The 16,182-nt window shown below is 36.9% G+C and overlaps 1 protein-coding gene across 1 annotated transcript in view; it reads right to left on the bottom strand.

The window, feature by feature from the left end:
• Nucleotides 1–1,951: 1,951 nt before the first annotated feature.
• Nucleotides 1,952–16,182, bottom strand: part of dcc (DCC netrin 1 receptor) — a 307,139-nt gene continuing 292,908 nt past the window's right edge. The window contains exons 30-31 of the mRNA XM_051679498.1: nucleotides 10,615–10,754; nucleotides 1,952–3,626 (exon numbers count right to left, since the gene is read on the bottom strand). Of these exons, the coding sequence (XP_051535458.1) occupies nucleotides 3,537–3,626; nucleotides 10,615–10,754 (230 nt within the window). The 3' untranslated portion in view covers nucleotides 1,952–3,536. The remainder of the gene's footprint in view (nucleotides 3,627–10,614; nucleotides 10,755–16,182) is intronic.

Raw genomic sequence — 16,182 nt, 5'->3', positions numbered from 1 at the left:
GTCTGCATTTGCGTACTTGCGTGAAGTATGTTTCAGCCTTTATGGGTCAATCTGACCCTTTTGAATTTTTAACACTGATTTATATCAACTTAACTTTAAATTATCGGCCTGAATCTTCATGACATCAGAGCTGATCTGAACTCGGTCATTTTCTTTATTTACTTCATGTATTTATAAACAAAGCTACAAAAAAAGTACCTATGTTGTCCTTAAGGGCCAAATTGACCATTTTTTTATTCAATTTCAAAAGCTTATAATAAAGGCTCTGTTTGCTCTAACTCTAAAATCGCTTATCTAGGTAACAGCTAACACTAGAAATAATATTTTTTTCTCTATCATCTTCTTTTCCAATATACAGTTCTGAAAGGCAGGTGACGCCCCAACACAGTTTAAAAAATCTTGTTAAAAAAAAAACTTCAAAAGTTTGTAATAAAGGCTCTGTTTGCTCGATCTCCTTACTTTTAGTCGTTGATCATTCCACCAGATGGCAGCAAACACTAGACATTTTTTCTATTACTTTCTATCACAACATACAGATCTGAAAAGCAGGGGGCACCACAACATGGTTTGTGACTCCGCCCATACACATCCAGTCTTTTTTGGAAGCCCCGCCCTTCCCCCATGTTTTGTGGAATATCTCGGCCTCTGAACAGACTACAAATGTGATCTTGGTGTCATTTGAAAGCTAATAACCTCAGGTTTGCAAAGATGTATAACCGTTTATCATCAATCTTCAGGAACATATCCAAACGATGATTTGTTTATAATACTTTTTTGCTGAACTGCATTTTTTTCTGGACATTTGAGACATAACAGTGGATTATTTACCCAGGCAAACTGAGACACGTAAAAATAGACTCATTTTGCAGAAAACAACCTAAGGTATGAGCTGATATAGAGTTTGGGGCTATTTGGGGTTTACAGAAGCAGTGATCAGAGCAGACATGATTTTTTTTTTTTAAATTCACAATTTCACTTTGAAACTCTTTCGATGATTATTTGAACAAAATAATCCAATAACTAAAAACTTTAATTTGCATGTATTCTCCTTTTTAAAAAGGTGATTATTTATTTATTATATCTCATTTTAACATGTCAAACATTTAATAAACATATAATGAACACTGAATTAACAGTAAATCAACTTTTTTAAATATATATATTAAATCTTGTGTTTGCATTTGTGTCTGTTTTCAATGAGTGTTTGTATGTGTGTGTGAAATTTGTAGTATGAGTGAACTTATAATTACATTTTGACCTTTGCTACAATTTTATGGTGAAGCTTCTCAAAAATGACTGGATGTCTATGGGCTGAGCTGGGGCTACCGCTGTCTTTCAGATCTGTTTATTGTGATAGAAGGTGATAGAGAAAAAAAATCTTATTTCTAGTGTTATCTGTCACCTAGACGAATGATTTAAGACCAAAAGTAGAGAGAGAGAGCAAACAGAGCCTTTATTACAAGCTTTTGAAACTGAACATAAAAAAGGGTCAATTTGACCCTTAAGGACAGCGTAGGGACTTGACCAAGGAGGGGTTAAAGGAGACATTCTAATTCTTCACAGGGAACAAGACAAATGTAGGACTATGAAGCAAATGTAAGAGTGTTTTTTTCTGACAGACTGCCGATTGTAAACGGTCATAAACTCGATGCTTTTGAACAGAAAAAATGTTGCCAAAGTTCTTCTACTTCAGACGGTCCATTCTGGAGAAATCTGAATGAGTCTCGTCCAGTTTGGCAGTAATGTCGTAATCCACACTTGACATGACACACATGTTATTATGTCATGTTCCGATCAGGACAGTTTCAAAAACACAGTGAGATTCTGGAGGCTGTTCCCAGAATTCCACAGCGGAATTCTCCATTCGTTATTCTCAAAATGGGCTCAATAAAAGCTCTAGAATTAATTCATCACTTTGTCCTCATAAATTACTGCGAAAGGAACACTCTAAATCATATATATTAAATATATCAGTAAAAACCCGACACCCACCCGCACCCGAGTCCATGATGTCCATCAATTGCTCTCTGGAACTGTACAGTAAAAAACAGTGTATTTTCATGTGTTGTTACAGTGATCCACTTGTTCTCCATGTTAACATACACATGTATGAGAAAAATAGCAAATCTAGGAACGTGTCCATCTTCATATAGTGGGAAAAACTGACAGAGCGCAGTCGCTTCTCTGCGTTCATTTTGCCGTGTTTCATCTTGCAGGTTTAGATTCATGGAATTAAGCAACATTTGTCACAGAAAATAAAGTGACTAAAAAGTTAACATATATATATACACACACACACTATAATAGGCACATAAAAAGGTCTCTTACAGACGAAACAAAAAAGATTTAAATGTGAACAGAAAAGAGAATGAAAAACAAGATTTTGACAAAGCAGCACGTCTCTTTGTTGAATTTACGGTGTGACCGATCCATCAAACCCGAACTCTTTGTGACCGTAACGCATCTCTGTTTCACATCACCATCATTATCTGATGTTAAATAGTCAATTCACTCATCCGCAGGCAAACTTCCACCCTCTGACCAGTGAATTCCAGGATTCAGTATGCAATCGTTCAGGAAAAGTGGCCCGAATTCACAGAAAACTGATCCGGTAACACTTTCTCGCAAATATGCCAATCATTGAACTATACGTTAACATACTTCCCTGTGATTGGTCCGTCTTCAGGCAATGCGTTTCAATGACAACAAGTAATCAGATGCTCAGCTTCGGCATCATTTGTCGACGTAAAAATAGCATAGTTATGCACTGACTCTTTTTCACAAGACGTGAATGGATAAAATAGGGATATCAATAATAAAATAATGTTGCATGACCAAAGAAATTATGAGATTTTTAATTCCTCCAAAACTCAAACAACTTAAGTGTCGACGTAACTGCATCCGAGACAAACCGATTCCTCCCCCGAAATAACCTCATCCAGGTATGAATATATAATCCACCTAGTAAAGTGTATTTTAAGGGATCTTGGCAGCAATTGCTTGGCAAGACATGAAAAATGAGTTCTGAACTTCTGTATTTTGGCAACTCTAAAGGTATTTGGAAAAGTTCTGAGGCAGAGAAATGAATCCAGCTCTGTAACCATCACTGACGTTGACTAATATTCTGATTAGAGTTTTTTCAATTGCAGATTCTTAAATTTGTACATTTGGTCCCTCTCAATTTGGCTACATCCTTGAATGGATCCACACAAAGCCATGCGTGATCCTGGAGTTTGATTTCAGCGGGATGGAGATCACATCTGCTGATGGGTCCGGTGGAAACCACCAACCCAACAACATCTGTGAGGAGAAACAAGTATAAAATTCCAGACAATGTTAGAAAAGAGTTGTTTTGCAACAGTCCAATGAGACAGCAGAGGATGGTGCGGAGAATCTCAGGTTCTGTTTGTCATTCTTCAGTGGATGAGCAGATGTCTGAGAGAGGAACGTCAACACCAGACAGTCTGAGAGTTCCTGGTTCTTGGTGTTGGTTCCTCTGCACGGGTTCTAGTTCTGCGGTTCTGGACGGGCGTGTGTTAAAAGGCTGAACCTGTGATAGCATTCAGCTGCTTCATCAGACCTTCAAGACTCGCCATCTGCTCGCTCAAATCATCCTGCTCATACACCTGCAGATAAACAAGACCAGAAAATCTCATTAGGGTTTAGTGTAATGAATTTCACTAATGTTGAAGAGAAAACGATCCATTTAACCTCGTGCTACCCCACGTTCACATGCATGAATGTTGTATTTTGGCTCGGCTATATGCAATGCATAATTTACATGAATACTGTTCACAAGACTCTAGACTGTCATTTAAGGGTTAAACTTCAGCCGCACTGAGTCACGTGACACAACACCACCAACAAAAGTGATTCTGGTAAGAAATCTCTTTAAGTTGTTTAACTGAAACCTGTTTGGTTGTAAAGAGGAGAGTCTCTAGTTTCATTTGATATGCCGCTTTAAAACATCAGTTCATTTTTCGCACGTCAGCACGCTGATAAACATGATGTCCACATACGTGGAAACTGACACCACATTTCCTCAAAAGTAGAAAAACATGTTATTTTGAATAACTTTCAATATTAACACATCTGTGGGTCATTTCGCTTTATTTAAATATGAATTTTGTTATATTTTATTTTATTATCACTGTACAATATTATTCTATTCATTAACATTAATAAATGCATTCCTATATTTACTGTACATTATCACATTGAGAATAAATGTATTCATGCAAAAGCTGTAAAATGTGTCTTTCAGAGACTTTATATGGAGTTAGGATGAAAATAAGGTGCATTTCAAACTGTTCTGAGATCAGTGCAGACAGACAGCACACTGGAGGTTAAGTCATTCACTAAATAGGGAGCAAGGGAGCATCCTATAGCTCTCTATGCAGTTAAGTGCATTCACTCCTAAAATCTGATCAAAAGTTCAGTTTCAGGCTGCAGATGATGTTTGGATCACTCAACATGTTTGACAGACATGTGACAATGATAATCAGTACATAGATTCAGAATTTATAATGTATCATTTTATTTTAACATGATTGACAGTGATTGGATGATGCTGGACATTACTTTGAATCTGAATTAATTATGATAATTTATGATGTAATGTCTGTAACGTCTCTGAAACATGAATAATCAACACTCCTGGACACATCATAAACAAGTTGATGAAAAAAAAAATCAGACTTTCTATAGTTTTATATTATTTAAAATTTCACAACTTAGTCCACATATGAGGACATCAATTTTTAGGAAAACTATTTACTCTAGATTTTATTTTTTGCATGTTTATTAGGTGCTACTAGTTACAAATCAAAAAGGGGAATGGAAAATGCACACAGCAGTCACGCACCGGTCTCATGAGGTTAAAGCAATAGTTCACTCAGTTATGATATTTTGATGTTTTTTCTGATCATTTTTGGAGCTTGACAGCTCTTGGTCACTGTATGCTTTCCCATCTCAAAAAGAAAGTCATACGGGTTTGGAACAACATGAGGGTGAATGAATGATGACAAGTTACAGTTGGTTTAGTTCATAGATTAATGTCCAGAGAAATTCTTTTTCACGGTTCAAAGCTGACAGATTTTATAAGGTCACTGTGATATTGAAAACTTTAAGTGCCTTTATGAACACATGCTTTAGCGCTCGACCTTTAGATGTATTGGAAACAATTAGCCCGGTTATTGCATCAATATCAAAGCGCTGTTATTGTGCCGTTTATTGGTTATCTATGAACGTAATAAAGTGCTTTGAGATCTGACTCTCTATAACATTAGACCTTTTCCACTCTTCTCCCAATGGAAATCTTCAAATATATCTCTCTAAAACGCTCTCTGGCAGAAAAATCTATGAAACTATCAATCACGCAGCTGTTAACGGATCAACGGTCGACTGCATCAGTGCCTTATATTCATATATCCTGTCTTTAGGATTCACAAACACAAACAGATGGTTTACATGAGCACAAAGGCAGATACGACTGTGGAAGAGGACTATGAACAAATAACAAAAGATTGCAGGAGACTAAAACTGTGTTTTTAAACTGGCAGCCCAAAATCTGACCCAAAATGACTTTTTATAGCATAAACAAATGCAGCATGAATTTTGAAGTAGTAATATATGCTAGTCATTATTAGGGCTGCACGACTATTACAAAAATAATAATAATAATAATAATAATTGTCGATTATATCCATTTTGAAAAACTGATAAACATAAATCGAGCATCGGACGTGTCTGTGTCTTGTTTTAAACTCCACTGCTGCAAAAAACACTTTGGGCCTCATTCATGAAACTTTTGTAAATATTTGAGTAAATTCAGAGTAATTTGCGTGTGAAATGGACCTTCCCGAAAACTTTCCTCCGGATTCACAAACGCTTCATACTCCCCAGATTTGTTAGTTAAACATGTGTATTTTAGTGAATTACAAACATTCGTAAATATGGGGCGTGTGCACGTTCATTCACTATTAACATAATCCACGCCCATGAAAATGCCATATAAGGAAGTCCTCAGACTCGCTAGTAAATGCTGTTTACATCTATGCGGGACAGTAATGAAATCGTTTATATGAATCTTTCATTTAGATTTAACAAACACAATAGCGTCTCAAAGAAAGTGAGGACTTACTGTCATCACATGTTTTTTCTGTCATCAGATGCTCTTTTGTGAATCAAACAGTTCAAGAGGTCAATAAAAATGGTTTGACATGTTCACCATCATTAATCTTCTCTGGATCAGTTCACATCGTATCGCCAGCATCATTTGTGAAACTTCTCGGGTAAATCATGATGAAACGGTGATATACCTGCAACTGGAAGAATCTTCAGAGAAATGAATAGAATATCTGAAGAAGATCTTTGACCGAAACGCTGTAAGATATTACAGATTTGTAAGCTATACGGTTTTTTCTATTTTTCCCTGTTGTATTGTGTACGCACCTGCACACGATGTGTTTATTTATAGGTTTAACAGCATTAGCATTGACCATACGTTATCAACTGAATGAGATTTATCGATGCCGATACTAAATTATGAAACCTAAATTATAGAGCTCTTATTAAATGAAGAAACTATTGAGTGCTGAGTGACTCCAGCCAGGTCTCCTAAGCAACCAAATTGGCCCGGTTGCTAGGGAGGGTAGAGTCACATGGGGTAACCTCCTCATAATTGCTATAATGTGGTTTGTTCTCGGTGGGGCGCGTGGTGAGTTGAGCGTGGTTGCCGCGGTGGATGGCGTGAAGCCTCCACACGGGCTATGTCTCCGTGGCAACACGCTCAACAAGTCATGTGATAAGATGCGCGGGTTGACTGTCTCAGATGCGGAGGATTTGTCCTCCACCACCCGGATTGAGGCGAATCACTACGCCACCATGAGGACTTAGAGCGCTTTGGGAATTGGGCATTCCAAATTGAAAAAAAAAAAAAAAAAAAAAAAAAATTACGTTGGGAAAAAAATTATACTTTGAAAAAATAAATTCAAGAAACGTTTCTAAATAAGTATAGGCTGTGGTTTAAAAATAAAACAAAGTTTTTCTTTCCTTCTTTTTTATTTTAAATAATATATTTAATTTTTTAAGGTTAATTTCTCATTTAATTATTATCAAAATGAAGTCATGACAGTTCACATGTGGTCGGGATCAGGTGTAAATTTTGTTACATTATGAAAATATGAAAACTTTCATGAATCCGAGAATTTATGTCAGAACGGATGATGAATGAGTGAGGTCCATTTTGTGCAAACTCAATGAATGCTGTAATTGACAATTTTCACGATTAGTTTATTAAATTAATTGTGCAGCCCTAGTCATTATTCACTGATAATCTTACCCTCTGCAGTCTCTCTCAAATCTCCTTTTTCTGTCACATTTTTCAAACTTGAGTCACATGACACTCAAGAAGCAATGCTGTACTGAGACAATTTTTGAATTCAACGCAAGTGCAAATTAGATTTTACAGTGGAGGAGAAGATTATCAGTGAATAACGACTTTAATGTGATGCTGTTCCTCACACAAAGCTATTGTATAACTTCACACGAGTCATATGGACTGATACGTTTATGGTGCTTCCACTTTTGTTGTATGGAAAACAGCAGCATTCCCCAGAATAAAATCATGCTGGTTTTGCACAACATCAGAAGGTGATTTAAAATATATATATATATTATTTTTACTATTTTTAATATATACAGTACACATTTCAATTTCATAACAAATTCCATCAGATTGAATTGTGTAATTTTTTTAAAATTAATTACTTAAAAATATCTATTCTTTTTTTTAATTACTCAATTTAATTTGATGGAATGTTGTTATGAAATTGAAATGTGTAAATCTAATATATATATTTTCAGTGTTAATGATGACAGAATTAGTTATTAGTTATTTTTTAATATTTTGATGAAAGTGTGTGTGACTGAGAGTGATGCGTGCACTTAATGTCAGTTTGTTTATTTGCTTTTGTGATGAGAAAGGCCAATCCAATTACACACACTGTATCTGTCTGACGGGTGAAAGTCTCGTGACCTTTCCAGAACTGAGATCTTCTCTCTTCTCTCTCTCTCAGTCACTCTCTCTCTCTCAATCACTCTCTCTATCTCACTCACTCTCTCAATCACTCTCTCTTCTCTCTCTCTCTTATTCACTCTCTCTCTCTCAATCACTCTCTCATTCACTCTCTCTCTATCTCTCAATCACTCTCTCTATCTCACTCACTCTCTCAATCACTCTCTCTTCTCTCTCTCTCTTATTCACTCTCTCTCTCTCAATCACTCTCTCTTCTCTCTCTCAATCACTCTCTCTCTCTCAATCACTCTCTCTTCTCTCTCTCTCTTATTCTCTCTCTCTCTCATTCACTCTCTTCTCTCACTCTCTCAATCACTCTCTCTCTCATTCACTCTCTTCTCTCACTCTCTATCACTCTCTCTCTCAATCACTCTCTCTTCTCTCTCTCTCTCAATCACTCTCTCTTCTCTCTCTCAATCACTCTCTCTCTCTCAATCACTCTCTCTTCTCTCTCTCTCTCATTCACTCTCTTCTCTCACTCTCTCAATCACTCTCTCTCTTCTCTCTCAATCACTCTCTCTCTCTCTTCTCTCACTCTCTCAATCACTCTCTCTATCAGTCTTCTCTCTCTCTCTCATTCACTCTCTAGTTTCTCTCTCTCTCTCTCAATCACTCTCTCTTCTCTCTCTCTCTTATTCTCTCTCTCTCTCATTCACTCTCTTCTCTCACTCTCTCAATCACTCTCTCTCTCATTCACTCTCTTCTCTCACTCTCTCAATCACTCTCTCTCTCAATCACTCTCTCTTCTCTCTCTCTCTCTCAATCACTCTCTCTTCTCTCTCTCAATCACTCTCTCTCTCTCAATCACTCTCTCTTCTCTCTCTCTCTCATTCACTCTCTCTCTTCTCTCTCAATCACTCTCTCTCTCTCTTCTCTCACTCTCTCAATCACTCTCTCTTCTCTCTCTCTCTTATTCACTCTCTCTCTCTCAATCACTCTCTCTTCTCTCTCTCAATCACTCTCTCTCTCTCAATCACTCTCTCTTCTCTCTCTCTCTTATTCTCTCTCTCTCTCATTCACTCTCTTCTCTCACTCTCTCAATCACTCTCTCTCTCATTCACTCTCTTCTCTCACTCTCTATCACTCTCTCTCTCAATCACTCTCTCTTCTCTCTCTCTCTCAATCACTCTCTCTTCTCTCTCTCAATCACTCTCTCTCTCTCAATCACTCTCTCTTCTCTCTCTCTCTCATTCACTCTCTTCTCTCACTCTCTCAATCACTCTCTCTCTTCTCTCTCAATCACTCTCTCTCTCTCTTCTCTCACTCTCTCAATCACTCTCTCTATCAGTCTTCTCTCTCTCTCTCATTCACTCTCTAGTTTCTCTCTCTCTCTCTCAATCACTCTCTCTTCTCTCTCTCTCTTATTCTCTCTCTCTCTCATTCACTCTCTTCTCTCACTCTCTCAATCACTCTCTCTCTCATTCACTCTCTTCTCTCACTCTCTCAATCACTCTCTCTCTCAATCACTCTCTCTTCTCTCTCTCTCTCTCAATCACTCTCTCTTCTCTCTCTCAATCACTCTCTCTCTCTCAATCACTCTCTCTTCTCTCTCTCTCTCATTCACTCTCTCTCTTCTCTCTCAATCACTCTCTCTCTCTCTTCTCTCACTCTCTCAATCACTCTCTCTATCAGTCTTCTCTCTCTCTCATTCACTCTCTAGTTTCTCTCTCTCTCTCTCAATCACTCTCTCTTCTCTCTCTCTCTCTCTCAATCTCAATCACTCTCTCTCAATCATTCTCTCTTCTCTCTCTCTCATTCACTCTCCTCTCTCACTCTCTCTTCTCTCTCTCTCTCACTCTCTCTTCTCTCTCTCTCATTCACTCTCCTCTCTCACTCTCTCTTCTCTCTCTCAATCTCAATCACTCTCTCGCCCGCTCTCAATCACTCTCTCTCTCTCTTCTCTCTCTCTCATTCACTCTCTATTTTCTCTCTCTCTCTCTCATTCACTCATCCTCATAAACTATAAAACTGTTCAATGGCATCTGAGGTGAGACCAAACCGTGACTGCAAACTTTCACAGAATCATTGTTTACATTTACATTTATGCATTTGGCAGACGCTTTTCTTCAAAGTGACTTACAGTGCCCTTATTACAGGGACAATCCCACCGGAGTAACCTGGAGTTAAGTGTCTTGCTCAAGCTGGCTGTGGGGATCGAACCAGCATCCTTCTGCTTACCAGTTCTGTGCTTTAGCCCACTACGCCACCAACACCACTCCTCATTGTTATTGTGACATCAATAGCTTTTCATGCATTCTCAACTTCAACCATTCTCAATAAAGAAAGGTAAGTTTGCCACAAATGTTCACAACATTATTATGATTCTTTCAAAGGAGGAGGAAAACAAGGAAAATTGTTGTTTGATGTTTCAAGGATTCTCAGAAGTGGGATTCAGTTATGAGGAATTCTGAACGACTCCTCGCCGCATCTAAAAGAGTCTAATGATTCGCTCGGTGGAATGATCCGGATATTTAACCTCAAACGTGAAAGTGGGCGGCTCTCTGAGTCAGTGTGTGTCGTAGGTTCAGGTCACTTACACTCGATGGGTCGTCTGGTTTCTGCCCCTCCTCATTGGTTTCAGGGGCAGTCGGCACGGAAACGGGCAGTAACGGTGACCTCGCCTTCCCAGCCTGCCCCAGCGATGCGGTCTTCACCTGCGGTTTGGGTAAACTGCCACCTGTGAGTGAAGAGACACACGTGTGTCATTACAAACCACCAACACACTGACAGAAATAACAGCTACAATTAACATCTGATGAATCTGTAGATTATCTCTTCGATTCACTGGATAAAAAGGTCAAGCATATATCCCTATGAATTATGCTTTACACTGTGTGCAAAAAAAAGGTTCAGAAAATAAAGGTTACATATTAACTCCAGAAAGCTTTTCACATGATCACAACAAAACTAAAACTCATCGAATGTCGGTGTAGACTTTTCCCCCCACATTGTTTTATTTTACTTGTCTTTTGACAAACATTTCCTTTAAATTACGTTTTTCTTAATGTCATATTCATTAACTGAAGTCCATTTTACTTTGACTAAAACAGCGTATCATTTAGTCAACAAAAAATAACATTTTACAATAATGTGCAAATGAAACTTTAACCAAATATTCAAACATTTTGCAAAATGTATAAACATTTAATTATTTAATCCTTTAATGCATACCTCAGGTCTTTAGTGTCTCGGGACCTCATTTCACCCCCTGTACCTCATCCATGTTTGGAGGAGTATTCCTCAATCTCTCTCTTATAAATAGTGTAACACACACACAAAAAGTATAATTGTTTAAGTAACAAAAGTGTATAGGGTCTTAGAGACCCGAGGTATGTAATAGTGCTGGGGGGGATTATTTTTTTTGCACTTCCATAAATTATATAGTTTTTATGATTATTTAATATCTATTTAAGTTTACTATCACAGGATATCTATTTCTTTATTTATTACAAGATAAATGAGTACTATATATTCATACAAATAAATAATATATCATGTTGATTTTCTGTGTGATAGTGAATTATCAGTATCTCATATGCGTGTACATATAGATATTATACATGTTCTTACTCAAGGTGGCGCTGACGTGTCAGTGATTGACTTGATTTACATTTGACATTTCTATTTGATGAATGAACAATGTGGAAACTATAGCAAGTTTAACACAAGAACAGTAGGATATAAATATTGTCATTTGAGTGTACTACTGATATTATGTAAGTTGTGCGTCTATTTAGACTCAATAAGTGCCAGAGAAAATACATATGTGTAGTTTATATGCAGATTATGTGTAGCTCAATATGTGTGACATTTCAGTAATGAATCCTGTTCTAGAACTGTTGCATCATCTCTTTGATATATGAAAAATAAAACATCAAAATATAATTTATTTGATTATTTTTGAATTGCCTTGAAACTATTTCGAAAATGCTACACTATCTGAGCATTTTGTAGATCCGTTTTTATATATATATATAGTAACTGGTCTCTAAAGACCTGAATATGTAAGAGTGTTTGGTGAAATTCCCATGCATTTAAGGGTTAAACATATGATTTATCAACATAAACAACATGAGAAAACTGTCTGGAAAACCGGATCACCAGAATAGTAAGTAATGAATACAATATACTGAAATATACTGAAACAGCATTCTGTAAAAGCAGTTCAAGTAGTTCACCTGTTCATTGGCTTGTTGTAATATTACACTTATGTTGCAGATATAGAATGCGTTACATTAGGTAATTAACCCGTTTGTGAAGAGGGAAAATCCAAAACATACTATGAATGGATTCTTTTCTTTAAAAAAGAAAAATAGAAAGAAAAAGGACATTCTAAGCTAATTATAAATATCATCCAGTACTATTTTTTCCACATCATATTTTCATCAACTGTATGTTCTGAATAAAATTGTTTTTTTTTAATCATCACGAAGTGTGATAGATTTTTTCGTCTCATCCTTGTCATCATTGATCAAATCCAAAAACCCTTCGTCAATAAACATTTTCTACAGTAATTTTGTTCAGTAATTAACTGATTAACAGCACATGAGTTCTTGTAGAGAACTGGATTCAAAAAGATGAATTAAACTGAAAAGAATCTTCATCCAGAGCTTCACTGGCCGAACTCCAGATGGGAACGATATTTGGCGTCTGCCAGGAGGTGAAATGGACAGATGGACGGGCTGATAGCGTCCGCGCTCATCCGCGAGCATTCCCTCTAAAGATGTGATGGTATGAGGGTGTGCAGGACTGACAGACTGTGATGATGGATGTCGATAACACGCTCCCAGAACTGATCACATCTTCCATCTTAATGAGACGCTGAGCACCAGCAGCATCATTTAACAGTGGAAATTGGAAGCACCTGCTCCAGGAGTCATGGTGGAGCTCCGCTGAGATCTTTGAGACAAAACTCATTCAGTGTGGCTCTTATAGAAGTCTGCTGATCCAGATCACCAACACAATGGCTCTGTGCCAAACCTAGTGAGCTGCCTTGCCATCTACTGTCTATTTAAGCAGCATCCTGAATGTCTCAGGCCCTGTTTACAACCTGGTATTAAGATGCATTTTAGGCGTATCTGCATTAACTGAGCTTCAGAGATGTGTGTGCTTGTCATCTGTGTCTCTGCATGTTGATATCAGACACACAGAAGAAGATCTGTGAAGTTCTTGTGCATGTTCATGTATAAGCTTTTTAAAATTTTCAGATTGGACGGTCATTTCCTTTTAAAGCCATATACAAAGCGACACAGTTTCTACCACTTCCGGATGTGGTTGATCACTGATCACCCAAAACGCATCTTATAGTGTGTTCAAGTCATTTTAATAACTTTACATGACTACAGTTGTGACCAGCACAAAATATGTATCGTTTGAAAGCTTAGAAGCTCTACTTTCCAATGCATGTAGACATTATGACCAAAACTGAACAAGTGCTTTGAAATTTGCAGACAAATGAGAAGTGTTCCGTTTTGAAAATTTATTTTAAAAGATTGCAATGTACATATTACTGGAATCAGTAAAACCATCAAACTGATCAAATATCCATGTGTCATATGTTGTTGGAAAGCTCTCAAAGAGTAAAATACAACCAGCATATTTGTTTTACTCACAGACAAAAATATAGTGAGTAATAGCTAAGTATACGTCTTTGACGATTATGTTGGTGTTGCTTATATGTGGTGTTTTTGCTAATAACTTCATGAAAAATGAATGGAACATAAAATATCATAATATCATTACTTAGAGGAGGTGATTATCTTTCAAACGAGTCCACACACAAGATAATCAGATGCATAGATCATTAGATAATCCACATGAAGCACAATGTTACATATGGCCACCAGGAGATGGCGCCAAATACATGACACAGACTCAGTGATGACTCAAATGACACAGAATGAAACTCATTCTGTGAAATCTCATTACTAAAATCATGTCTGCATGCTATGCAAACCTTTAGTCATTGTTGTGTTTGCATGTGTAATTAGTTCTTATGTACAATTATTATTGTTTTATTTGTTTGGAGAGGCTTTTGAACACTATGATTAATTATATTTGTAATGTTATAACTTTTGATTGCTTTGTCGTATCAACACAAAAATTTCTCAGATACAGTTGACGTGACTGGGAACAAAACTAAAGCAGTTTGTTGGAGCCACCTTGGAGATTTATAATGTCAAATAAAATAATTGTTTTTTTTTTTTAAAGTACATTTTTGACTCAGTTTTTTTGTGTGCTTTTTCAGCAGTTTCTTAGGCTGAGAGTCTCATAATTTATCATAGTCTAAGTCATATTTTTTTTTTTTTAAGTTTTCTTTACAGTGATACCAAACATTTGACCCTCCTTGTTTTTTTTTGTTGAGTTATAAGCCTTTAATTTTGGATATGCCACTGAAACAGGAAATCTTTAAAAACACCTTCAGAGCTTAAAGTGTTAAGGAATCATGGCAGAAGCAAATTGGTACTGGAAATAATTCCGTTTTAATTGTGGATTTTGACTGTACTCTATAGTTTGTATGCATTTTTTTGTTTTTGTTCTGTTAATGAGAAATAGCGATAAAGCTTGCTAGAAAATAAGACTCCTTTACTGTAGTTGGATTATGAGACAGGCTTGTGCAATGAAAATTAAATTGCAAGAGAATGATGAAATACACAACACATCAATTACCCACCTAATATGCTTCATTTTGTTACTCTGGAGGTCAAAAAGTTTCTTGTCTTTGTTAGTAAGTGAAAACAGATATAAAGAAATATGAAACAGCAAAATGGTACATTCTTTCCAACCAAAACTGAATGCACATCACATCGTATTTACGACTTCTGACCTCTTAAGTACGAACTTCCCAGCAGGACTTGAATGCACCATTATTACTGTGCATCTGTGCATCATACGCTCCTTACACGAAGCACACGAGAAACTCATAAAAACAACTGATTCAAGAAGAGATTGGCGTTAGCATGTTGCTGAACTAACAGTGTGATATTCTAGCTGGCATAAAAATACATAACCACACACAATTAGTTAAAATAGTCCACTTCATCTCCCATATTACATGTATTTTTCTCGGAGCTCATCACAGTGTATTCTGGAATAGCATTCTGCATGAAGGACACATGCAAAGTGCCTTAACATTTGGCCAAAATGAGGTATCTTAGAAGCCAGCATAATTATAATGGAACAGCCAATGGAAGCACACATATGATGTCTTAAAATGCTGCATAAATAGGCAGCTCACTAGGTGTTGGACAGAGTCATCATTCATACTGTACCACGTGCTGTACACACACACCATATTCTCCGTTAACTCTGGAAAATAGCGACAGCCTGTGATGATTTGCTGGTTTTAAACTGGTTTAAGATGGATTAGCTGGTCTTCATACCCATCAAACCAGACCAGCTTGACCAGGCTGACTGACCCGCTAACCACTTCAGGCTGGTTTGAGCTTTTTAGTGAAGAGATTCTGGACAGGACGTTGTTTCTTGTGGTTGGCGCTGGAGGAGGTATGAGTGTTAAGTGCTATAATTACCGCTGTCATTTAGCTTCTCCACACTTCACCAATCCTGACCGAATGCCAAAGATGATGATTAGCTTTTATTAACTTCCGCCACAGAGCCGCTGGCTGACAGATTAGCCAGCGCCGCACCACGGCACATCTCTCCAGATGTCAATCAAACACACACCGAGACTCGACACACACTAGAGTGTCTTCTAACTTCTCAAACGATATTGATGTTGCTTTAACAGCAATTAGTTTTTTTTATTGTATGAGAAATGTATTACATTATAAACACACTGTAGCAACTTATAACGTAATCACAGTTAATAATGTATAAGTGAAACAGTGTTTACAATATAATCGTTTTCTCTCAACAATACAGTTATGAGCACAAAACATAACAATAGTATTTTTAAACAGGTTATTACATTAAAAGAAATGTAGGCTTATTAGGCTACATTGTGAACTCAAACCTTTTCATAAAAATCTGGGTCACTCTGACCCAGAGACACATTTTAAGTTTTATGCACTATTTAAAAAATTAAGTTTCCGCTTTCTAATTATGTAATTATTACGTTTCTAATCATTGTTGAGATATAATCATAA

This window comes from Myxocyprinus asiaticus, chromosome 3, assembly GCF_019703515.2.
Source record: "Myxocyprinus asiaticus isolate MX2 ecotype Aquarium Trade chromosome 3, UBuf_Myxa_2, whole genome shotgun sequence".
Lineage (NCBI taxonomy): Eukaryota > Metazoa > Chordata > Actinopteri > Cypriniformes > Catostomidae > Myxocyprinus > Myxocyprinus asiaticus.
The sequence above is the reverse complement of the archived record's forward strand: the minus strand, read 5'-3'. Positions and strand labels throughout refer to the sequence as shown.